Source organism: Trichinella spiralis (genome assembly GCF_000181795.1).
Source record: "Trichinella spiralis strain ISS 195 chromosome Unknown Scfld1557, whole genome shotgun sequence".
In the NCBI taxonomy this organism is placed as follows: Eukaryota; Metazoa; Nematoda; class Enoplea; order Trichinellida; family Trichinellidae; genus Trichinella; species Trichinella spiralis.
The window spans coordinates 813,537-838,213 of record NW_003528496.1 but is presented as its reverse complement, the minus strand read 5'-3'; the positions used below and the strand labels follow the sequence as shown (position 1 = coordinate 838,213).

Sequence of the window (24,677 nt, the reverse complement as noted above, 5' to 3'; positions counted from 1 at the left end):
AAATTAAAACTTCACTAAGTATGAAATTTCACAACTCAAAATTTATAACATGTTAATTGATTTGGATGCTTCATTTAAAGATTTACAAATGATATTTATATAACTACATCAAAGAATAAATTTATGCACCAATATAAATCGTAAGCTGCTTGAATGCGAGCAAATTCGTCCTTTGTGCACAGACGTTGCAGAAAATATTCGGCAGGAGCTGTCATTTTAATGCAGAAAAACCTAAAAAGAATCATAAAATTTTACGCAAACACAAGATTTAATATAAAAGCTTAACCGTCAAAATAAACAAAACTATATATATACTACAATAATAAAGTAATATGCCTCAAATATAAACTGCAAATTTAATATCAGAATAAGCCGCTATTTCAAAAGTTAACAAATTCTCACATATGTAAAATTTCAGATCAAGAATAAAGAAGTGTAAAAGATTAGTAGTGACAAAATACAAGATTTATTGTATAAAAAGTGCATTAAAAGTAATTCTTCTTTAACGCATAAAAAATGGTTAATCGTAATTCAAGAATGAATTAACAGGAAATTTAAAAAAAACAACTACATAATTTCGAACAGTAATTAATTCCAATAATGTGAAATAAAATTCATTTCACAGAGAAATAAGAGAGCAGCAAAATCTTAAATAAAAATCTTCACTACTGTGAAAAAATATTATCAAGTTCAAATCATGAAATGATTGCACCAAAAGTGTTTTAGCAACACTCGAAGCAATTTAATTTATTATGCCATAAAGTAAACTATATTACCATCAAGCATAATTTTTCATTAGTAGATGTTTGAATAGTTAAGTATTGACGTATTTTGCATTATTTTCAGTAATCTTTTTTTCATCGCTTTGCAACAGCCCCTCTAGCTGATGATGCCTGCTGTATTCCAGAGTCAACGGAGGAAGATCAGGAAAAGCCGAGTTGATCATGGACCAAGACACCGTAGCACTGGGCTACCGTAGCAGCCACATTTGAACCTGACGATCGGTGGCAGAGTACAGAAGTGCGGAAACAGATGGCAGAGATTGGTGGTGGGCGGATTTCGTGAGCGATCGGTCGTGTCTTGTTTTTTTGTTGGTTGTCAGTAGTACTGCGTAATAAACACTTGAAATGAATGTTTGATGTTCATTTTTATAAATCATTTACTCCATATCTTTTCTCAAGAAGAGTAGGCGGCCGTAAGGTCAACTCGGACGGTGAAGACCTGGCCGAGAACAACAAGGCAGTGGCCGACCCGCCTGCTGTGACGGAAACTCCGTTACAGCTTTATCAACTCACTTGTCTGATAAGTGTTAAGTTCACCTGAAATAAACAAGAAAATTAAATTCAGTCCATTGCAATTTCTCTATGTAGAATTTTATTAGTTGTTAATTGATTTATTTATTTGCATGTGCTCTACTGCATGTACCCATTTCTTTGTTGAAAATGGAAACAACAGTATTCCTGCTGCCTGCAGATCATTACGGTAGTTTACAGTAGTAGAGTGTGTGTGGCTGCTCGCAGTGATGTGTGTAGTTATCGGAGTGGCTGTCAGTGATAAACGTTCTTTTTGTGTGGTTCATTGCACTTTCGTTCAACAAAATGTCCGTCTCTATCGGTTTATCCTGCTTTGTGTCACGTTTAGAACCGAACGTGAGTCGGAGTGCGGTTAGGTGATCATTGTTGATTTGACCTACCGCCGAATTAAAATTACAGTCCACTAGCTCGCAGGCGACAACTGTTTTGTCGCTAACATTCTGGTCACCCAAGACCGATAGTAGGTTCAGCCGAAGTGGAACCTTAAGGAAGTAGGACAAGACAATACCGAAGGTGAGTTCGCAGCCCCCTCCGAAGAAGCTGGATGTCGGCAAGAAGCGCTTGGTCAGGTTGCTGGGTGAGCTAAACCAGTTGCTTGAGGAAGAAGCAGCAGTGCCGTTGATTGAGGAGCAACTTCGCATGTTGGAAGAGCACCATCGTCAGATCGAAGAGCTTTAAGTGGAATTTGAAGCGGCTTCTGGACGATGATGAGGGGAACATCGCGATGGACGAGTGGTCGAGGTTTCGGCGAAGCTTCAGAGAATGCAAGGCAAAGGCACGGGCCTTGATCACTGAAAGGCAAGCAAGGGATGAGATACCTAGGAGCACAAGGACAGAAGAATGGAAAGTCCGCCAGCCACGATTGGAACTACCGAAATTTCATGGTGACATAAGAAAATTCCAAGAGTTCTGGGATCAGTTGGAAGTCAGCGTCCACGAACAGGCTGATCTGTCTAACGCGACGAATTTGGCGTACCTTCGTCGGTGTCTGACCGGTGCAGCTTTTGAATGCAATACGAGGTTCATCGGCAGCAAACCAAGGGTATGAGTTTGCAGATGAATGAATGCTGTGCAACGGTTCAAGAAGCGTTTTGATCGTCCTCAGGTGGCAGTTCGAGAGCACATTTTCCGATTTTTCCGCAACTTGGTCGGGTGCTCTGAACCCTCCGCGATTTGTGATGAATGCCACAGGGGTGTACTCAATGACGGCGCTGGGAAAGGATCCGCGCAACGGCGACCTTTCGGTGGCGGAGATCATGATCGCAACCGTGCGTGAGGGACCACCGAACTCAGTTCGCATCAAGTGGGACAAGCTAGAGCAGCATGGTGGCGGATTTACCAGCCTTCTTACGGTTCCTCCAGGAGCAAGTTGAGCTCTCTGATGCCGTGAGAAAAACGAATTATCTGAGATTGGAGGAGAAGCGGTCGCTGAGTGCGGTTGAGAAGCCAAGAAACTCTGGTCAGGGGAGCGAAGCCCAGAAAACTGTGGCTTTTGTCGTCTGTAAGTTCTGCCAAAAGCAGCATGCGCTATTGGAGTGCTCGAGTTTGAGACATGCGAGTCGCCAGAAGCAGCGGGAAGTAGAAACCCGCTATCGACTTTGTTTCTCCTGCCTCAAGCCAGGGCATTTCTCCTCAGCCTGCAAGCTTAGTAGATGAAAGAACAGTGGAGGGAGCGGTATCTTTCCGGCCCCGCCATCCAGAAGGAAGGTGACCTATCGAAACCAAAAGGACCCTGTTGCGCTTGGCTACAATGATCTTTGATCCTGTCGGGTATTTGACACCATTTACCGTACGGACAAAGATGTTCCGTATAACATTCATTGATCATTAAACATAATGCATACATTTACGGTAAACTGATATGCTATACAAAGCACCGTTTGCATTTACATATTTTTGATTTCAAGAATTTATGAACCAAGTTTGGTTATATGTCTACTGCGTTTGTATGTCTATACACAAATTTCAGATATCAGTACGATATTGAAACTTCTTTATAATCTTCACATTATTTTGATTTTTTGTACTTAAAGCAATATATCACAGGATAAACTGTTTTTTTTTCTTGAATTACTTATTTTAACCGAAAATCTGTAATAGAATAAGGAACAGATCCGTGACAGACACAGAAAAGCATGCATTCAAGTTTCAAAATAAAATACAATCAGCATCCGGGACAGCTGTGCATTGTTTCATGAATGAGTAAATCACAATTAATGCAGAAGTCTTGTCTACAACCTGGACATACGTATGACTTAAAAAGTTTCATTATCATTATTATTAAATTTACCACATCAAACATTACCTTCACTTCAATCGCAGAAAAGCAACCGGCGCAGTACAATCTGAAAACAAAATAATTATCATCAAAACTATTCAAATTTCATTCGAATAATAAACAGCAATGGTACAGCTTAAAATCCTTTTTGTTCTTATTTTCAACATATTTTCATAAGTCAATCATAAAAAAAATAAGCAGTACTTTAAAACATATCTTTTAAAAAGTCAAACTATTACTTATAATAGAAAAGAAATTAAAGAAAATACTCTTTTTTCATATGCTTATCAATGGCTTTTTCTTCGAATGGCAAAATTGGATAAAGATGTTGATAAGATCTAGCTAAATGAGGAGCAGATGCAAGAACAAGACCTAAAATTCAACGTACCTCGAATTAGTACTCATAAAATGTAAACTGATTGAATGAAACAAGAATTGCATGAATTTAAGACATTCGAAATTCTGTCAAAATAAGAATCGTTCTGTCAGAATAATAACGTACCACAAATCTGACATTCCATAGGAACAAAACAATATTTGAAATTACACTGCGGACATATGAAACCCACGCAAGTAAGTTTCCCAATACCCTCGCCATGCTTCATGTGGCTACAAAAATGCGTAATTAATACCATTACTTAACCATAAATCAACATACCAAATACAAAATGACCAACTTTTCGCGTCTTCAATCCTCTTCGGAAATCCTAAACTTGAAATATTAAAATTATATCAAATGATTTGAAAAACACTATTACCCATTCTAATCAAATTGGCACCAAGTTGTGTCTAAAGAAAGAAAGAAAATAATCCAACAAACAACAACAAATTTCAACAACTAATCATAAATACCGTAGCAACAGGAGGAAGTGCAAACACTGAAAGTAAAGTTTTCAAGTCATCTTCGTCAATGATTACCGCATATTTCCCTGAATTAAAAGAAAAATTTTTTAAGTAAAAAACTATAAAAATATAAAAGTACCATTCGTGGCTTTTGCTATTCGTTTACAAATGTACATTTCAGCAGAAAGTGCAATAAAATTGCAACGAATATTATTTCTTTTCAGAATCTATAAATTATACAAAAATTATCAGTAACAAAAAAATTATAAAACTTACTTCCAAAGATTCTTCTATATCACCCGGATCGCAAGTGCTCAAACTGCCCATTATAACAAGTACTTCACGGCTACTATGACTTGGCATATGTCTATGAAAAATAATGTGAATACTATGTATTGAAAAGTTACATATTCACAATTTGAAGAATATTTCCAAATATTTCAACAAAGATAAGTTAACCGCAATCAAACTTCGATCAAATTCATACCTTAACATTTCGTTCGCAGTTTCTAATGAATTCTGAAGAGAAAACTCCCCGCTAGGAATTTCTTCAGCTATTGCTTTCAGAAACTCTTTGTGTTTCCTGGCACTTCCTAAAATTTGAAGAAGACGTAACTACAATCATTTTTAAACAAATAATGTACCGAAATCTGATACCTGTAAAATCAACTAATTTGTCTGTTTTCTTGTCTTTTGCTGTAATTATGCTTATCTGACTAATTGGATTTTGATCAAAAAAATCATCAACAAATAAGGATAGTGCCTTCAATAAGAAAAAACTTTAAACTATTAAAATTTAACTCTACATTTTGTACTGACCTTAATTACAGATATAAAGCGGGATGGCAACAAATCTTTTTCAATCATAACACTTGAACAATCAAGAAGAATACATAAGTGACGTAACTAAATAAAAAAAATCACATTAAACAGAGAAAGTTAATAATTCACTGTTAGTACGTACAATACCAAGACGCACGCCTTTAACTCTATCAATTATATGCTTTCTTTTAGCCAAATGTGTGATGGCAGCAACACTGCTTTGAATGGAACCTGAATCATCTTGCTCCAAAACTTCCCTTCAGTGTGAATATCATATGTATGTTACACAATCATTTATTTCATTATTTTACAAATAATATTTTCAACTGAATAACTTTCATTTATTACTAACAACTCACCAACTCTTTTCATATGCTTTTTCCCATCGATAACCGCCATCGACCATCTTCTCTCCATCCATTGCGAATAGATAAATTCTCTGCTAAATATTGCAATAGTTTAAATAACACAAGCGTTTTGTGATTTAAAAAATAAATAGATTAAAAATATTTCACTAATAAAGTGCAGAAATAATCAGGATTTAAAATTAAACTGCTACAGTATTAAGAAGATAATAAAGTTTAGAAAATCAATACTGCAGATAAAAAATATCAAGGAAACAAATTCTAATTAAACATTTTAAAACATAATTCTGTGCTTTTAGTATAGCACCTTCAATTTTTTTAATAATTCGCGTTTCTACTACTTGTTTTGATAAGCTATATCAAAATTATGCAACATTTGATCAAATATTGTCAACATACACCATTTTTGAATGACATTTTATCATTTCTGATAGCTTTGAGTGAAAACAAATAGTAATGTTTGTTAATAAATCAAAGCAAAATATAACTATATCAATGCAATCTGGAATATGAAGGAGGTGATCAACGAAATTGATTTCATCAAATGAAGTGCTTTATTTCTACTTCAAACAATCATCAACTGATCGACAAATTAGGCCAAATCGCAGGTCAAAGTTGTTGTATAATTTTTTTTCAGTAATGTTTATAAAATTAATAACAAAAACATATATATATATTTAGTAGAAATAAAAAATATATATATTCATAACATTATGAAAGTTATGACTATATCTTTAATAGTAACTTTTCAATTGTTTACAAGTTTTAAACCTGTTAATCACTTACTGTTGTTATTCACCTTTTATTTATACAGTTCGATTGCATGAAAGTGAACAGCTTGTATTTATTGTTTTTATTAAAAATAGAATCATAATGGAGTGTGATGACGAAGGTTTGTAGAAATATTTTTTTGTTATTATTGAATGTGGTGGACATTTTACTTTTATTTCTTTGCGCATGTAATAATGCTTCTTAATTTACGATAAATGTTTTCGTTCTTTTTTTTATTTTAATTGTATGTTTTTTTCTTGAAGTTTTCATTTCTAGATTAATATGTTTTAATGCAGTTGCTGTATTATTAGTTTCTAGAGATTGAGTATTCATTGACTTCCTCACCTTTCAGAAGCATGTTTGCACTTTAGATGTATTTGAATTTCTTTATGGTTTTGCATTATAGTAGACTGACTGTAAATGAAATGAGAGATAAGAAATGGGTTGCTATTATAGATTTTCTGTGGCTGTTGTTTTTATATGAATGATTATTTGCAGATTATTCAAACTCTAGCAACGGTGCTTCCGTAAGCGAACTTGCTGCACTGGCAGTAGAATCGGTTCAAGATCATTTTCGAATTGCAACATTGAATTTTAAGGTACAGTATGATGTTAAATAGTTGTACAAAGTAGGAACATAGTTGTATGCAGATGGCTGAAAAAAGTCGGATGGTAATTGAAGATGGACATGGAAAAGAAATTGAACTGCTACAAAAACTCTGTGACGACAAGCAGCGTATTTTGGATGATACCACAAATGAAATGGTAATCTTTTTTCTCATCTGAAATTGAATATTGTTCATGGAAACCTCTTAGACAAAAATGAGAGAAAAACAAAGAGCTGAGCTTGCAATTATGGAAGGAAGATTGAATGGTGCCGAAGCTATAAATGAAAAGCTGAAGTATGAAGTGCAATTACTGAGGGAAGGTTGGCAGAATGCTATCAAGCGTCACAAAGAAGTATAATTGTATTTTTAACATTAATGCTATGATTATACAATTTTATTGCTACAATTAGGAATTAGATGCTAAAAACAACGAAATTGATTTATACCGGCGGCAGATTGAAGATATTGAAAGTCTGAAAAACATTTTTAATGTAAGAATTTCATTTTGTTTATAAAAGTGCATATCATAACTGTTATATAGGGTAAAATTAATGATATCACAGCAGAAACTTATTTAATATTGAAATCGAATACTGATTTGAAGCAAAAATATTTATCTGCTATGGAAGGTAATGTGAACATTTTTGATTGATTTATGTAAAATGTTGAATTGAAAATGTTGATTTAGAGATAGAAGAGAAAAAACGCGAACTGAAGACTCTTCAGAATTTTCTTGATGAAAAAGGTAAATCATATAAATTTATTCAATTATTATTGATATCAAATAATAAAATAAAATATGGATTTATGAGATTGTTTTGAAATTGTTCAGAAAATACCATTGCCGTTTTGAGTGAGAAGCTGATGCTAAATGAGCATGTTGAAAAAGGTAGAAGATATGCAGTGTATAATTTGTATTATTTATCAATATAAGTTTTATTCAGTTTTGATGGAAAGTGAAACTCTGTTTGGCGATTTTGATTTACCAGCAACATCTACAGCATATTTTTTGAAAAATGCCAAATTGTCTGTATGCCAGCTAAATGGTTTATATTTGCAATGTCGAGAATCTTTGAAGAAGATAGTTGCCGAAAATACCACTCTTAAGAAAGATTTGCTGAGCATTACCAATGTCAGTCAGATATCATGATAATGATAATGTTTAAAAATTTAACATTGGCTGCTTGTTGTAGCATTGCAAGTCCGATCTGAGGCCAAAATTAGAAGCAGAAGTGCAGCGTCGAATGAATTTAGAAATTCAATGCAACGAATTTGAATCTTCAATCAAAGAAATACAATCGAAAATTTCCCATGGTGAATGCGGGGCGGATATTTTGAAAAGCGAAAACCAAAAGTTTGCCCAGGGGTAAGTTGCTTGGTATATGTTTGTTATTGTAATCTAGTATCTGAAAACACTGTGTCATTCTCCATGATTCAGGTTCTGTTGATAATTTTTCTTTTCAATTGAAAAAAAATGCTGAATTTTGTCCGATTATATTTGATCAATGAACAAATGCAAATTTGACAGTTGATCGTTTTTTTTCGTGCATTGCAGCAAAAGTGAGGACAGCTTGTGTCGTACAAAAGAAGAAGTGCATACGGTAGATTCGATGGGTGGCCAACAACGGTCGCTGTATACCGAAGTTGGTAGTTTGCGTTCATTGTTGGAAATTGAACGTTCGCGTTATGCAACAGTCGAACAACTGCTGAACGAGTGTAGAAGTGAATTGGAAAAGGTGAATAAAGAGAAGGATGCGTTGAAAAGTGAAATTGGTCGTCTGATGGGTGTGGAAGCGGGTCTGAAGCACAGATTGGCAGAATTTACTGGCGAAAATGCTCAACTGGAGGAATGGACCGTGGCCAAGCAGCGTTGTGAGAAGGCTATTGAAGAAGTGACAAGCCAGTTGAGGTTGGTCGAAGCGCGTCCGTTGCCTCCGTCACCGGAAATTCAGTTGCATCTTCATCAACCGGAAACTGCGGATGGTCAGTGTGCAAAATTGCAAATGGAAAATGCGATTCTATTAGCAGCGATGGATCAGCTTATGGAACAGAATAAGCAAGAGTTGCAGCGGTACGCTGAAAACAGGCAACAGCTGTGCGATCAGGTGAATCAGCTGGAAAGGGAGAATCGAGAATTGGCCGCTGAATTATCGTCCGGAAATCATGCTTCTTCTGGTGATGCTAGTGGTGGTGGTGGTGGTGGTTCGAGAGCGGGTTCAAACTTGATCCAGAGCGGAGTGGACGTTGCTGTCGTCGATGCGATGGCATTTGTATGCGAAGCAGGTGACGACGACAATGACCAGCCGACGTTGGATCAACTGCAGAGGTGCTTGATGCGTTACAAATGCATGGAAGAGCAGAGAAGGGCTGAAGAAGATGAAAAGCAACAGTGCGGCATTGTGGGCTCCGAATTGCTCGAAGCGTTCGATCGCCAACGCCAGCTGACCGACCGACTGGCGTACTGTGAATCCGCGTTGGCGAAATCTGTATGCGAACACACCGCCGCCGGACGTCGGGCGAGATCCGCTGGCTGGGAAGCGGAATCCTGGCGACGAAAATGGTTGATCCAGTGCGCGCAGTTGTCACGGTTGAAGCGGAAATTGGTCGCATCGAAGTGCAAAATTGTCCAACTGAAGAATGCTTTGCAATTGTCAGGGGAGAAAATTCAAAGCCACACTGCCAGCTGGAAGAGGGAAAAGAAGACGCTCAGGGATCATTTTCAACGCAAGTTACGTGAATATGAGAAGAACGAAATTCACATGAATCGTCTTCTGCCGGAACTCGAACGACAACTGGCAGTGAAGCAGAAGGCGCTGTTCGACACCGAGATGGCGTTGCAAGAGGCTCGTACGGATTGTTCTATCGAAGTGAAACGCCGTCAAGATGCCGAATCCCAGTTGGAGCAGTTCATCGGAGTGATTTCGTTGGATGTGGAAGCGGATGCTTCGTCATATATGGAAAAGTCTCAAAACGAGCCGATATTGAAGCAACAGCTGATCAAATCTCAGGCAATGGTTGCTCATTTGGAAGCGCAGCTGGAATCCCAACGACAGCTGGAAGTGGCACTGATCAGTCGTTTGGATCGTCTGCGTCAATATTCCAACACAGCCTTTTATGCCCAGTGTCGGCGCAATGCTTTGAAACGTAGTTTGCAGTTTTGCAAAGGGGCGTTGGCCAAAGCGGAGAAGAAATGTCGACGGCTTGGTGCCGGAAAGCGTTGTCTTTTGTTATTGACGGAAGGGATGCGTTCATTTTTGAAAAAGTTGGAAATTACTGACACTGAATTGGATGGTAAATTTTCGCTGCTGGATCAGCGATTTGAAGAATTGACCAACATTCAGATGCACATGGCCAGAGAAAGACTCTACCAGACGTTGAGAAGCGTCAGAACGGAACTGGCTAGTCGTGTTGAAGCTGAAAAGCAACTCACAGGCTTGTTGAATTGTGCCGAGCAGAAAATAAGCGAATTGATGGGAAAAAGCGGTGACCAGGTTTGTGGTGAAATGGAAGTGGTTCACGGATGCGAACTTGCCGAAGAAGCGGATAAATCGTTGCCAGAAACCACTGGCAACGATATCCCGCAATCGTCATCACCATCTCGTGTCGACGAACATCCAATGGAAGAGGAACAGTCGACTGTTCCAACCGCGCCAAAGAATATCGACTCAGTCGGTGATGACCAATCTCCGAAGAAATCTTCACCCACTGCAGTAGTTAGCGTTAAACCGGCTCCCGTTCTCACAGAAAAACCCGGAAAATTTAACGAACGCAAAACTGCTGCTTCGGTTGCTGTTTCATCAAGCTCGGGTAAATTGTTCTTTTTATGCTTATTTCAATAATTAATTATATTCTTGAACTGTACAAGTGAATTCTGAAAAAGGGGGTAATTTTTCTATGTTCATTATTCTATTTCTGCATTAATTATTAATTCAGCAGACTTTTATCAGAAATTATTTTCCTTTTCAAGTATTAAATTGGTTTAATAGAAATTAAATGATTGTATTTAAAAGTAGGCAAATCAGCAGATGAATTTAGAAAGTCATTTATTAATTTTTTATGTTGTTTTTTGGTAGAAATTTATTTTGAATTTTAAATTTATCTGAACGACGTTCGCTTGCATTTTCTGTGTACACAAACATCAAAATTCAACATTTTAATGTTAACAGGGAATTAATTTAAAAAAACAACTAAAAATTCAAACCAAACGGAAGTTGATAATGGTAAATTATGCATTTTTTAAATGTTCATATCTTTTGGTTTTATCGCCGATAATTGTGCATTTCATTTATTTATTTACGGAGAGCAAACAGAATGATGTTGCGTTGGTTTGTGGATAACGTTTATTGTTTGCTGCGTTTTCAGTTGTTCATATCTTTTACCGCATCGCATATCTTGTGCTATATCAATTGACGAGTCACTTTTATTTCAACCATATGCAATTAATTGTAGTTAAAATTGCCAGTTTAATTTGTAGTTTTGTGGATTTATGAATAGTAATAATTTGGATGATTTTATTCAGAATTATTTTCCATTTGATTGATTGTCCCATGATAGAATAAAAGTTGTACTTAGGTTCCACTTGGTCACGTACACAAGTTATTACTTCGCACAAGCAGAAATCTAACATACCCTCACTACTGTCACCAGAATGCTTATTGCAGCCTGTTCAATTGATTGGTAGAAACTTTCATCCTGGTAATAAGAATCAAAATTGTCTATTTTGATACTAAATAGTTTTATGCTCAATAGTTCCAGCTGTGCCATTTCATCCTGGAATAGAATTGCTTAATCCATTGCAAGTATGACATTTTTTAATTGTTTAGCATTTTTGATTTGATTTGATTTGTTGATTTTCTAATTTGATAAATATAATTTTTAGCCTTCAGATCTACCACCGCCAACACTTCGGCGTCCTGTTAGAAATTGTAAGAAATTGTAACATTCGTAAATGCAATAAATAAGTACATTTGTGTAAAGAATTGCAAATACTAATGTATGAAATGGATTATAATAATTAATTATAAATGGTCTACTTTGTAGAAAGTGTCTTTGTTTTGTAATTTTGTTGCTAATATTAATCGATTGATTATTACTGAATAGTAATGCAGATTGTCAAACTTTTTTTAAATGTAATGTTTGCATGTTTTTCTTTATCAGTTTTGAATTTGCTTTTTTACTTACAGACAGTAACTTAGTCTCAGTGCAGTTGGTTCCTTGTGATCCAGCATCGTTGCGACATGGGACCGGTCGTGTCAGAGGAATAGGCGTTCATGCGGCTCCACAGACGAGTGTTGCCCAAGAAATGATGGCTAATGCTGTTGCAAATCAGCAACTGCAAAGTCCAACTTTGGACACCAATCGCAATTCTAGACGACGTCCAATTGTCTGGGAATCGACCGATGAACAACAGTTGGAGCGATCACCGAGGGGCCGTGCTAGGGGTCGTCCACGCAAAAGAACTCCTAGGCGTTTTCCTCATTAGATATTTTTTTACTCGTTCGTTTATTAAAAAAAACAAGTTTTCTTCTAATGATGAATTTATGTTTCAATTTTTTGAAGGTATTTTTTTCATTTGTATGATAAAATGAAGTGGTTAATTTTTTTTATCACATTGCGAAATACATTTTTACACTGAAATAATTACATGAAACAATTGGGAAAGTTTAATTTTTGGTTCTGTGAGCGTTGAAAGTTTACAATGACAATTTTCATATTTATTCAATCAACGGAATACATGGTACAACGATGGGCTGTATGGAATGTTTTATTGTGGGAAGAATTCAAAAAATGAGAAGAAGGTAAGATCAAAGTATTCAGAGCGACAATTTGTTCGTTTTGTTCAGTCCTGTAGAAGAGATGTGCATGGAATACAGATGATAACGTCATGCAATTGTCGATGATTGCTAGTACTCGATGGGGCTACTGGTAAGTTTTCTTGCCTTTGACGTCCGGTAACGTCGTTGAAATGATAAATGACGTAGAGTTGGATATTTTTTCATTTTTCGTTGTTTTTTATCCTGCAAAGCACGTTTTTTTCTTGACAATACAGCTGGTGAGCAGACGAGAGCAAAGTTTGTCAATGGCGTTTTGATTAACGGTGACAAAACTCGAGGTGTCAGTATGACAGCTGAAGTTGTGGCTCCAGACAGAATGAATGGACTGAGAACAAAAGGACTAAGTATAAGAGGTGTCAGCGCGCTTGGGGACATTATGATGGGATTTAACACGTTGGGCGACAAAACTATCGGATTGAGAATGAAAGGGTTGAGAATGATCGGACAAAGCACAAGTGGCGAAATGATTAGCGGAAACATCACCACAGGCGAAAGTATTGCAGAACTGATCACTTTGGGCGACAATGTCAGCGTACCGAGCGCGAAAGGCGATAATATGATCGGTCCAAGTACTGCGGGCGATAAAACAGCCGTCGACAGCAGAATCGGACTTAGAATTACAGGAGCACGAGCACTCGGTGCTAGGTGAACTTTTTTCAGAAATATTGGCTCCAAAATGAAGCTTCTTTTCATTCTAGATTTTTCGCCCATTTTACTGATATGATTCATCAAAGCAATCCGACGTTCTGTTTTGTTCAACTTCAGGTACAGTTTTTTGTCAAACTTTAAGCTAGTGATGTTGAACGGATTTTCATCTCCATACAGTAGATCCAACTGCTGTTCCTCCAGAAAGGCAAAACCATCATTGGTCATATCGTTGTGCTGATCTTGGGTTAAACTTTTTTCCAAACGTTTGAACACCTTTTTTGTTTCTGGTATCAGATGTGCCTCAGGGGTGTCTTCTAGCAAATATTCTCCGACTGGCTTGGAAAATAATTCCAAAGTTTCTAACAGTGTTCTCGGCTGATTTGGCATTATTTCATCTTGCAGCGAAAGAATATCACCAGCACCGGTCACATCCATGATCATTTCGATCAGTACTTCTTGATCCGCTTTGTGCATTGATTGGAAAAGCTGCGGAAGGGGCAGCAGATTGTTTGGATCATCGTTTTCGAATAAACTGAAAAGATCAGGCGAAAGCAAGTTGATCATGTCCCGTTGATATGGAGTAATAGACAAGATTCTTGGTGACAGTAATCGTGTCGGAGGGGATTCCGTAGAATTGTCTTTTAATGTGCTCACGATCATACCTTTAACTAGTTGCATCATGTCGTATTGCCATTTTGGTAGGGTTAGTGGATTTCCGTTTGTAACGGCATTGGTGATCAGTTTTTCCGTGTCAGTGATCGCTTTGCGCAAATAATTCCATCCAAATAATTCTGACTCTGAATCATCATTAATATTACCACTCAAGAGTCGTTTCGTCAGACGTATTAATTTTTGGCGTCGTTCCGGTTCACTGATAATTTTCGTATCGCTTATGTTCATTTTTTCTTTCACAGAACGCAGTACTTCAGAAGCTGGTGAATGCAAGCTCAACTTCTGCGTAAGGCTTGTTAGCACTTTTAACAACCGATGGTTTTCAGCTTCTTCGGTAAATTTTTTCACAGCAAATCGATTCATCGCTTCCATTTGCTGTAGCTGTTTGCTCGCCAATGTCACTTGTCGAGGAAAGCGTCGCTTTAGCTTAATTTTTAAAATGATTCATAAGGCATTTAGCTTGAACTTTTTAGCATAAATTATATTTAATGAATACGACCTTTTTTGAATTTCAAAATTATTCCATTTATTTACTTATTTACAACTATTTACTTATTATCTGCAATGAATAAAATGCAAATTTTTAAAACGATTCTTGGAAAATTTGATCTATTTGGAAAAAATTTCAACACCTAATATTTCCCTCTATTGCTTTGAACATATAGACATGCAATTTTAAAAATATTAAACATCTATCCATTTGTTTGTTGCATTCAATATTTATTGCACATGCATTTTACCGAACATTATATCTTTAATTAATGCATTATTGATTTAAGTGAACTTCCGTTTAATTGAAGCAAAGCTTAAAACGTAGCATTTAAAAACTGCGAAAAATTACCTTGAAAGATCCTATCCAGGTTTCGTTAATGGATGCAACCGTAGAAACATTTTGTGATTTAGCAGACGATTTAATTTTGGTATTCGACTGAGGTATGTTTTGTATTATATATGGCAGCATGCATTCTGCATATTCTTCTGCTGTATTGGCATTGAAAGTGCAATCGGAAAATCGAACTTTTTCAAATTCATCAATATGTTCAGTTTGTTTTGAAGCGATCAAATTTAATAAAGCAAGTTTTGCCTGCTTGTGCAAATGGGCTCGCAGCAGAGGTTTTCCCTCAGGTCCGGGAGGTATCGTAACGTAGGGCTGCTTCATTTGCATTCGGCACAAAGCTAAACAATTTTACAATTTGTCAAGCAAATTTGAAGCAGTTTTGACATTTGTTTAAAAGAAAAAGGTTTTTGAAAGTAAAATAAATAAATAATAAAGTTGAAATTAAATTTAGCTGAAGATTATTCTTCATTTTGGAAAGTTTTATTAGAGATAAATGTAAAGTTTCGTTGAAATTTTTAATGATAGCAATTAATTCAAAATTATTAAAATAGTAACGTTTCTTGATACTTTAAAAATATTTTTCACATATTTCAATGTAAAATATTCTATTCACAATGGCAAAAAAACAAAAGCAACTGACATGGTAGCTTCATTTTCGAAAATATAGGCAGTTTGCACTGACGTTTACAGTTTTCATTAACACAACACAGCAATATACGTATCATAAATTTCAAATGGACTTTCAAAGCTGAAATTTTTGCTACTTTATTCAGCATTTCGCTCTGTTTTAGAAAACATATTGCCTTAAAATGCAGGAATAAAATTGAAATTGAATGAAAATATTTTAATATCTAGCTAAACAAACGTCAAATCAACATTTTTAAATTTGCAAATATCACATTTGTTTAAAGTAAAATAAAGCGCGCATTCATTAACTGTTACTAAAAAATTCAACTGTTTTATTTCATTCACAATATGCATGCCCATATGTGCGTGAAAGCAACTATAACTTCCGTTGACTTACTGTCCTCAATAAATAAATTATTAATTTACTACTTCCAAATAAATAAATATACCCTACCGGTAGCTCAACAAAATAAATACGGTTTTGAGCACTCGGCATACTGTTAGTCACCAAGTAAATTTAATTTACGCCAATTTAATAAACTAAAACACAAATAAATAATTTAAATAATACTTTTGCTTGTAACTTTTAGAAATTGAATTTTTAATAGCTTTCTCTTCGCTGTCATTGCGTCTTTCATAATTTCATCAAACAGTTAATTATTTTAGTCATTAAATTTTTTTATCATTCGTGTTTCACAGCTTTGAGCTTAATTATTGAATGCGTATTATTTTTTCAAATGCTGATATTTAAATATATTTCATATAATATCATTTCATATAATATTCATTTTCAACTTTCAATCGTCACTAATTTGATATGAAATTATTCTTTTTCAACTTTAAGAAAAATTTGAATGCGCTGCTGCAATTTTAATTAAATCTTCAAATAAATTTAATTATGTAAGAAAGCATAATCTTAACAGTGCAATAAATAGTAAATTTGCAAACTCTATTTACATCAGATATTACATGGCAAACATTTTTTGCCACTTGTATGCTGCTCACATATGACCAAAGATTTTACATTAAACTCCAAAGCAACAGATAGCATTGTATACATTTAAACAAAACAAATTATTACAAGTAATTTTATTAAAATGTATTAACCTGCATGTAATGTTTGCCTTAGCATTTTGAAATCTTTTGTTTATATACTTTACAAAAGATTGGCGCTTTAATTTTAAAATTCAGCAAACACAAATAAACGCATTCTTGTCATAATACCAAATACAATTTGATTTTCAATGTATAACTTTTCTGGGCAGCTTATGTTGAATATTCAGTAAATACTAGCTGCTAATTGAAACAAAACTGCAAAGATGAAATTTATATTCATTAAAGATTTTACTAATAACATTATTATTATCATTAAAATGATTATTATTTATTGAATATTATTTAAATTAATTAATTAATTAAATAATATTAATTTCTCTTAAAAATGAACTAAATTTGATGGAAAATACATGTAAAGAAAAAATTACCTTTTTGAACAGACGTTCCTAATATTAATAACAAAGAGTAATAAGATATGAACATCATATTTACATTAAACGTTTCGAAACAAAGTAGCACTTCCAAAACCAGCAATAAACATGAAGAATTGTGATCTCATTTACATGAGTTTGAATATAAAATTTAGGTCATCATTCACACAGCAGTGACCTAAATAGGATGCCAATGTCATTGTCACTGGCAGCTAACAAAATAATTCAGGGATGTTCTCCTAACGGCGCACTGCAAGAGTCCAAGCTCATCAATCAGCGTCACTTTGATGAATTAAGGTTAACAAAAATAATTTTAACTCGGCTTACCAATAGTGACACCAACAGAGATCAGTAACGCCACATTGTGTGTGAAATTCAATAATCAGAAAACACCGATTGACTGTTTCACTTTGCTCAGGACAATAAAGAGAATTTTGAAAATTGAATTTTAAAATGCAAATCAATAAAGTTACAAGTGCAGGATTTTGTATTTTTAACTTTCAATTTTTGCCTATTTTTCAGAATGATATTTCACTTTAAGTTTCGACAGATCTTTCTGGTCAAGCTCCTGAACTAATTATCTTGAAATTAATTTTGTCGTGGAGTATACATTCAAAGTTTTACGAGGTTTTGCTTTATTTTTTTGTGGTTAACTTTTTACTTATTCAAAGCCGTACGGATGTTTTTTAACCAATGCACAAAAGGAAATAGTCACATCATGCAGACTGAAGGGAAGCAATAATGCAGTCGCAGCATACTGGATTTCAGTATTACAGAACATGTCTACAGATTTTTGGTATGTCAAAGTAGAATATTTATTCTGAATATCGATGTAACACAAAAGGCAAGTACCAAACTGATGCGAACCTGAGCCAAAACACCGGCAAAAGCTACCCTACGTAGCAATATAGCATCTGTTTGAGATGAAGAGGCCAAGAAATCATTTTCTGATCTGGGCATCATGAACGCAGGAAAGCCAAAGCCAAAACTCTATTCCTATCTTTTTCAGATTTGACAATATCAGATGATCCTGCAACATCCTTCAACAATAAATCAATGTTCTACATGTATGAGAATTTGAAATTATCAACTTGCATGCGCACAGCATAGTGAAACGTAAGTTTAAAAGCAACAGTGAATTCATTTTAGCAATTGTTCACGGTTAATGACTTTTGCACCGTAAATTTTGGCGTTTGTTTATTGAAGTTCAAAAAGCACATTCTTTTCAATGTGCTTTTATATTTTTTTAATGCACTACACCTAAAGTCGGCATGAAAAAAATTACATGTAATTTTGAAACAGCCCCAATTCCATCTGCACAGAACATCATTAAAAAAATGCTCCTTTCAATTTGCACAAGCTGTTGTGCATAATGTAGCTGTAGAATGTCAAACTGAAAGCTCTTTACCAGCGTAAAGCGGGGGTATAGGTGCGATGTGACATTCCTGAGTGACTCCTGTTTCCTCGTGCCACAAAGTTAGAAATAATGTGGTAATTTCAATGATTAAAAAGATGGTTGTTTAGCATACGCATATTTGTTTCTAACAAAAATGAGTGCAGAATGAAAAGATTGCTCTTTAAAAAATACATAATATAAGCAAGAGCACTAACGTCCATTTAAAAGGGTTAAAAGCTTTATAAAATAGTAGAAAACTGCAATGCTGTTCTTCTATAAGTTATTGCACCATTTAGCCAAATGAGTAGAGCTGCCTAGAACTTCAGAAATGGAATACAGTTGCTGAATGCACCTCATATACTGATGTGTGTGCACATATTTCAGCTGAATTGCAGTAAAAGTGTATCGTAGAAGACTGAGCTATTTGTTGATACTGAACTACTACTAAGCTGATATTATTACCAAATTCTAAATTTAATAATGAAACTCTCAATTTTATGTAATAACAAATTTTTACATTCAGATAAGTGAAAACATGTTAAGTCGCATAGCATGATAGCAGCTCAGCGTATGAAAAGCATGTTTATAAAGTTGCATGAACTAAATAATTGAAAGTAATAAAATTACAGAATGATATTGTGATGTTTAGAACGAGTGTTAAAAAGATAAAATAAAAACTTGAATAAATATTCATCTTAAGCATTGCGTTGCAAATTGCAAATCAGCAAATCATATTTTAAATTTTTTTATTATACTTTTAAAAAAATCAAAAAATTTAATTTAATTTCAAAAAGGCATCTTTGCAAAAATTAAATGGAATACAATTAATAATTTTCACTGCTATACGTGGCGATAGTGACCACATAGGGCAGGCAGTACACGTAACCTGAAGTTTGAAATTCATTATCAATATTGATGCTCATTTGACCAAACTGACATTAATAGATGAGCTTAAAATCAGAACCAGAGTGTGCTGTTAGAAGAACATCCCATGATTTAGGTCTCATTCATTTCAACTGAAATTGAGAACATTAGTAAAGTCATGAAATTTAAAAAATATTCTTTAATCTATTTAATAATGCGTTTGGCACTTCTCCAATTTAAAGTTGCAGATATTTTACATTAATTCCATATTTATTCATTTTTATAAATATATGGAACTAATTATAAAAACAGTTTTTGTAAATATTACATAATAATGATAAGCAAGCACAAAAGTTTAACCGTAGACCTTGCAAATATGTAATAAATGATCATTTAACAGTGAATGTATTCTCATATTGATGAAATTGAAAATGCAGTGTTAAATTCAACAAGTAAAATTATTCATGCACAAATGTGCAGAATTATTTTAATTTAATTTAAAAACATTTTATTAAATAATTCATTTCAATTCATAGAACTTGAAGTGGGATGGCAAAATACCATCACCTGGTCACTAGTTCGAATTCTCAACGTGACCTGCAGTCATCATTAGTTTGTCAGTATGTTTAATAACCAGCGGTCACATCTACCTGACCGAAAGCACACTGACTATTCATTTATAAGTAAGCAATTTATTTAGCACCTCAGATGGTGCGGAATAAAATTATAAGCGTGTATATTAAAAGCAAAAAACTGTAAACATTCCAAACTAGTGAACACATTTTTATTCATATTAATACTATAAGAAATGGAAGCACTTGTAAAAAAAATAAAATTTTTTTTTAATTCCTAAAGCAAAATATAAATTGCGACATCAATATGCTACAATAATGGAGAATAAATCCATGAATACATAAATATTTTAGCATTTACTGGGTAGTTAATGAAATAAAAATCATTTATATTCATGCTGAATATCCAAATACGCATGCTCATACTTTTGATACATGTAATACATAAAACATTTAAAAAACATCATTAAATGAGAACTGATGAATAAGTGTACAAAAATGTTGAGAAATGGACTAACTGAAATTTTTTAAATAAAAACAAATTGTAAAATTTGAATCACAGAGGATATTAAAATTCTAACATTGAATTCGAGGAATGTAAGAAAGTATACATGTGATCAACATAAACAAATAGTTTTACTGGCAACTTGCTTCTTCTCTTTCTTCTTCTTTTCATGAAAGCATTACTCTGACACTGCTATCTTAGCAAAATGTTTTGCTGGCCATACTGGAGCCATTTTTAGTCGAATTTCTGCATTTGTCAACGCTGCGCTTTGAAAAATTACTTAGACACAAATCATTTTTATAAATCTTTGAGACTATATTAGCAACGACAAAATACATAGAAATTAGCATAAAAATTATAACAATATGCAAATTACATAAGCAACAAAGAACGGTGACGTTTTGATTATTAGTTTGTATGGATTGCATGCTGATAATGTCGAATCTTTTGTCCATTACCTGTCCGTGCAATTTAGTGTTTTTTAAATTAGTAGTTGTAGTAATATTACATAATTTTACTTTTTGGCTTTTGCTCCGCTAATATTTTCACTGACTACATTTATAACAATCTCTCTGTAATGACATTTAAAATTAAAATATTACATATTCTAACTCAAGTAAGTAGTTATGAAATTCGCCTTTGATTTCAATATTTGAAATGCACATGCAAGCAGCAAAAAAACGTTTTGCGAATTCTACACATGGATTTGTATGTTCTTGTAGTGAAAATTACATAAATTCAAAAAAACAAAACTTGAAAAAATTTAGTTGATTCAGTTGACTGAAATATACTTAGCTTACATTAATCAACAGTTCAAACAGCAATACTTTTATACAACAAAATGCTTACCTTTTCAATTACAGAAAAGCATATTAACAAAGATATGTTGCACTTTGGAGATTCTTCATGTATAAGCCGCAACTTTAGGAACTAAGCAATTGCAACCTTTGATAAAAGATATCCATAACATATGAATCAACGCTGTTAAATTCAAAGCCAAACTTGAAAGTTATTGCCAAAGCAAACCTAATGTAAGTTCTAAAAGTCGGTTGAATTTAACCAATATTAATCTATATTGTCATGCATTACAATGCATACGATTTAAAGCGAAAAGTAATATGTAAATGAAACAAATATTCAATTAAAAATTAATAATTTCAAATTAATTGTTCTCTACAACGAAAATACGTTGGTATGAAAAACAACTAAAAATCCTTACTTTTAATACTACAACTCACTATTATCAACAGAAACCAACAAATTATCCAATTCACTGAAGATTTCCGGTTTGAATTACATTACCCGAAGAAAGACATTAGTTGAAAACTGAAACGAATACATAATTTTGAATTAACGAAAAATGAGCCATAACTGCCAATATATTGAAGTATTTTGCAAGATGTTTTCCAAATAAAAGTATAATTTTATATGTTTCAAAAGTAAAACTATTTCTTTTATAATTATTATTTATTTCGCTTTAATTTTATTAAAAATATTTATTTACAGTATTATATCAGTGGAAACATTTACAAAAAAATAACATTTCATACAAATATGATTCTAAATTTACAATTATTCACTGATACTGATGTGACATGAAAACACGTTAATATAGCAGAAAGAAAGTTATGGACGAGTAAAATAATTCAAATTTACGCGGTTACTAAAATCTAAACATGAAATTGGCGGCAATATATTTGGCATTAACTGCCATTCTCCATTTGCTTTTATTTCTTCTAAGCCGACAACAGAAGCATACGGATAATGAATACCCATTTTGCTAAGTTCATAATTGGACAAATTAGTAGCAGATTTTTTCATCAAACTTCGACCAATGGCATCAATTGTTGGTGCATGAACGACGAACAACAAATTGCACTTTGTTTTTCCATGCAAACTCACAATGTAGTTAACCACCGTATTGACTCGTTTGTAATATTCTTCAATAGTTTCACTATGAAACTTATCTTTCAATGTTTGCGCCATCATGTATGGAATGTAATTTGGTTGTATTTCATATCCTTCACTGACCAACTGATCAGTATTAAGAAAATTCAAATTTGCATTTTCATACCAACCCAAGTATTCAAACAGACCTGCTTCGATGCAAATTTTTGTATTTGAACCAGCAAACGACTTCAATATTCCATGGGCACTTTGAATGCTACGCAAAGCTGGACTACAGTAGACCATGTCAAATCCAATTCCACTCAGTTTCATACCTCGTCCAATCATTTGTGATGTCGCATAACCAATTTCAGTAATCGGTGGATCATTGTAAAAATCTTTCCATCCATTTTCTCGTTTCACTGCTCTTAATGGCATATTCAAATCATATGGTCTATACGCTCCTAAATCTGTGAAACCAAGACGCAACCAACCTGGGAAAACGCGATCCATTCGTTCTCCATGGCGGACTAAAAAAATTCTTCTCCCGGTCAATTCCACTGTTTCTTTATTTTCTTGTACCTTGTCTCCTTTTACCTCACTTTGTCCTTCTGGCAAAGCGTTTATCGGTTGTGGTTCATTTGCCATTGCTCAATATGCACAACACGAGCTACGTGAAGCAAGCAGAGAATACTAACCTTATTCTGTTTCTCGTTGGGCTTATCCATAATGTTTTGTTTAAATTTAACAATTTAATGTAAAACTTTTAAAGTATATTAAAATATTATTGTTTTAGTTTTAAAGTTCCTGCTTAAACTTCTTCAATTTTAAACTACTTTAGCCAGCAGCAAATGAACAACAGTCATAATATTCAGTTAGCAACAGATCACATATTCTGTTGTAGAATGAGCATGCAGTTTTGCATGGCTTCTTTCGCTGATTAGTTGAAAATAGTTTTAGAATGATTCGATTACATGCAAATGTTTTTTTCGCCTCCATGAGTTAGGATATGGTTAGCTGATAATTTCAAATACTCCATGAGCTATTATTTTGTAATTGCTGCAGCACTGAAACCTTCACCGGATAAAATATTTCCAATACAATTACCATAACTTTAAGTGTAATTTTTAATAATTTTAAATTTTTATTGAAATTAGTACTTCACTTTATCAAGCATACAATCATACAGCAAGCAACATTATGAAGGATACAAATAATCAATGAAACAACTGTTACGTGTTCGCTTGCTCATACAGCCTGCGGTTAGATATAATACTACTAATATTGCTGCACAATATCAAGGATAACAATAAAACGCGACAAAGAACCGTATCAAACAGAAAAAGGAGAGAAGAGACAGACAAAAACTACAATATATAATACAAAACAACTTGGAAGGCGGCTTAAATAAACGGCTCAGGCATTAAGTATGATAAGGTCATAAAGAACTGCCCATACATTCATCCATATATTGCTCAACCTGTCGTTGCTTCTCAGCATAAACGTAGTGGATACAAAAATCAATTATTAAATACACCTTAACATTAAAAAAATAAGTTTTAACTAAATAAACAACCACATAACAATATCAGACCAACGTGACAAATATCATGAATAAGAATCAATACATACAATAGTTAGATTATTCATTATATTCGTTATGGTTTAGCGTGTAAACCAAAGGAAGCAACAGAAAATTTCACATATCAGCAGTTTCATAATTTTTAATTAAATCCACAATATAAATTACTGCAGAGTTGATAAAAAGATTGAAAACAAAGTTACAATTATGCAACATTTATGTTATAGTATAAACTTTGCCCATGAACTATTTTTATACTTACTACATACATTCTTTTGTATATATTTTATTCTACAATGGAAAAATTTCGTATAATCTGTCACTTTCAATTCGTGGTTTGCTTTAACAAACACATATTTACTCATATATTTACTTCTATAATTACTGTAGCAGGTTTAATATTTCATTGTCAAATTATTTTTCTTATATGTACAATATAATGTAAAATTTATTCAAAACAATAAGGCAATGTAAAATGATTTTATCAGAAACAATGAAAAATGATTACACTTCTTCAACCAAAAGAAATCGATTCGATTCTGGAAATGGAATAACGTTAAAAGTTAGCTTATGTAATGGTACTTCATGTCTCCATTTGTAGGTATTTTCTATACCAAAATACTGGAAGTCAGCTTCTACATTTTCCGTTGATATCAAAACGGATCCATCGCACATCGCACGCAATACTTTGTCATGCATCTCTTTGCTTGTAGGATACCTTTACATAAAAAATAATTTTAACTTTTTATTAATAACTTTTCATTT

General features: G+C 33.8%; 7 protein-coding genes across 7 annotated transcripts; 3 read left to right on the top strand and 4 right to left on the bottom strand.

Annotated features, from left to right (window-relative positions):
• Window positions 1-923: 923 nt before the first annotated feature.
• Tsp_04729 (brachyury protein) lies at window positions 924-1,954 on the bottom strand. Its single transcript, XM_003369262.1, has 3 exons — window positions 1,482-1,954; window positions 1,164-1,281; window positions 924-1,121 (listed from the first exon to the last, which is right to left on the bottom strand). Exons 1-3 carry the CDS (start codon window positions 1,952-1,954, stop codon window positions 924-926), a joined length of 789 nt encoding a protein of 262 aa, XP_003369310.1.
• Window positions 1,955-2,037: 83 nt separating this feature from the next.
• Tsp_04728 (conserved hypothetical protein) lies at window positions 2,038-2,361 on the top strand. The gene has a single exon (XM_003369261.1). The coding sequence runs from the start codon at window positions 2,038-2,040 to the stop codon at window positions 2,359-2,361; it is 324 nt and encodes a 107-aa protein (XP_003369309.1).
• Window positions 2,362-2,636: 275 nt separating this feature from the next.
• On the top strand, window positions 2,637-2,969 carry Tsp_04727 (zinc knuckle protein). Its single transcript, XM_003369260.1, has one exon. The coding sequence runs from the start codon at window positions 2,637-2,639 to the stop codon at window positions 2,967-2,969; it is 333 nt and encodes a 110-aa protein (XP_003369308.1).
• Window positions 2,970-3,477: 508 nt separating this feature from the next.
• On the bottom strand, window positions 3,478-6,025 carry Tsp_04726 (general transcription factor IIH subunit 2). Its single transcript, XM_003369259.1, has 15 exons — window positions 6,021-6,025; window positions 5,609-5,698; window positions 5,399-5,513; window positions 5,254-5,340; window positions 5,092-5,197; window positions 4,922-5,027; window positions 4,711-4,801; window positions 4,574-4,661; window positions 4,444-4,520; window positions 4,342-4,380; window positions 4,246-4,298; window positions 4,094-4,200; window positions 3,861-3,963; window positions 3,604-3,658; window positions 3,478-3,567 (listed from the first exon to the last, which is right to left on the bottom strand). Exons 1-15 carry the CDS (start codon window positions 6,023-6,025, stop codon window positions 3,478-3,480), a joined length of 1,212 nt encoding a protein of 403 aa, XP_003369307.1.
• A 469-nt stretch (window positions 6,026-6,494) lies between these two features.
• Window positions 6,495-11,939, top strand: Tsp_04725 (hypothetical protein). Its single transcript, XM_003369258.1, has 12 exons — window positions 6,495-6,513; window positions 6,891-6,991; window positions 7,026-7,157; window positions 7,209-7,352; window positions 7,691-7,745; window positions 7,833-7,889; window positions 7,945-8,132; window positions 8,194-8,366; window positions 8,556-10,807; window positions 11,573-11,695; window positions 11,735-11,799; window positions 11,880-11,939. The coding sequence occupies exons 1-12, from the start codon at window positions 6,495-6,497 to the stop codon at window positions 11,937-11,939; spliced, it is 3,369 nt and encodes a 1,122-aa protein (XP_003369306.1).
• Window positions 11,940-12,903: 964 nt separating this feature from the next.
• Window positions 12,904-15,319, bottom strand: Tsp_04724 (conserved hypothetical protein). Its single transcript, XM_003369257.1, has 2 exons — window positions 14,996-15,319; window positions 12,904-14,580 (listed from the first exon to the last, which is right to left on the bottom strand). Exons 1-2 carry the CDS (start codon window positions 15,317-15,319, stop codon window positions 12,904-12,906), a joined length of 2,001 nt encoding a protein of 666 aa, XP_003369305.1.
• A 6,750-nt stretch (window positions 15,320-22,069) lies between these two features.
• Window positions 22,070-22,978, bottom strand: Tsp_04723 (putative ubiquitin associated and SH3 domain-containing protein B). Its single transcript, XM_003369256.1, has 3 exons — window positions 22,933-22,978; window positions 22,152-22,860; window positions 22,070-22,106 (listed from the first exon to the last, which is right to left on the bottom strand). Exons 1-3 carry the CDS (start codon window positions 22,976-22,978, stop codon window positions 22,070-22,072), a joined length of 792 nt encoding a protein of 263 aa, XP_003369304.1.
• Window positions 22,979-24,677: the final 1,699 nt, after the last annotated feature.

What these genes read in the sequence shown, in the direction of transcription:
- Tsp_04729 (XM_003369262.1), bottom strand. Translation starts at nt 1,954, where the DNA reads ATGCGAAGTTGCTCCTCAATCAACGGCACTGCTGCTTCTTCCTCAAGC. An exon ending in CTCTACTACTGTAAACTACC is followed by an intron (nt 1,282 to 1,481) that starts GTAATGATCTGC and finishes GAGTTGATAAAG; the next exon opens with CTGTAACGGAGTTTCCGTCA. An exon ending in TTCTTGAGAAAAGATATGGA is followed by an intron (nt 1,122 to 1,163) that starts GTAAATGATTTA and finishes ATTCATTTCAAG; the next exon opens with TGTTTATTACGCAGTACTAC.
- Tsp_04723 (XM_003369256.1), bottom strand. Translation starts at nt 22,978, where the DNA reads ATGGCAAATGAACCACAACCGATAAACGCTTTGCCAGAAGGACAAA. An exon ending in CGCTTTGCCAGAAGGACAAA is followed by an intron (nt 22,861 to 22,932) that starts GTGAGGTAAAAG and finishes GAATTTTTTTAG; the next exon opens with TCCGCCATGGAGAACGAATG. An exon ending in AAAGCAAATGGAGAATGGCA is followed by an intron (nt 22,107 to 22,151) that starts GTTAATGCCAAA and finishes TTTAGATTTTAG; the next exon opens with TAACCGCGTAAATTTGAATT.
- Tsp_04727 (XM_003369260.1), top strand. Translation starts at nt 2,637, where the DNA reads ATGGTGGCGGATTTACCAGCCTTCTTACGGTTCCTCCAGGAGCAAGTT.
- Tsp_04728 (XM_003369261.1), top strand. Translation starts at nt 2,038, where the DNA reads ATGGACGAGTGGTCGAGGTTTCGGCGAAGCTTCAGAGAATGCAAGGCA.
- Tsp_04725 (XM_003369258.1), top strand. An exon ending in TTGCAACATTGAATTTTAAG is followed by an intron (nt 6,992 to 7,025) that starts GTACAGTATGAT and finishes TGTACAAAGTAG; the next exon opens with GAACATAGTTGTATGCAGAT. An exon ending in AATTGCTTAATCCATTGCAA is followed by an intron (nt 11,800 to 11,879) that starts GTATGACATTTT and finishes TATAATTTTTAG; the next exon opens with CCTTCAGATCTACCACCGCC.
- Tsp_04726 (XM_003369259.1), bottom strand. An exon ending in ATGAAAAGAGTTGGTGAGTT is followed by an intron (nt 5,514 to 5,608) that starts GTTAGTAATAAA and finishes TTCACACTGAAG; the next exon opens with GGAAGTTTTGGAGCAAGATG. An exon ending in CACTTCCTCCTGTTGCTACG is followed by an intron (nt 4,381 to 4,443) that starts GTATTTATGATT and finishes TTCTTTCTTTAG; the next exon opens with ACACAACTTGGTGCCAATTT.
- Tsp_04724 (XM_003369257.1), bottom strand. Translation starts at nt 15,319, where the DNA reads ATGCAAATGAAGCAGCCCTACGTTACGATACCTCCCGGACCTGAGGGA. An exon ending in CCTGGATAGGATCTTTCAAG is followed by an intron (nt 14,581 to 14,995) that starts GTAATTTTTCGC and finishes TTAAAAATTAAG; the next exon opens with CTAAAGCGACGCTTTCCTCG.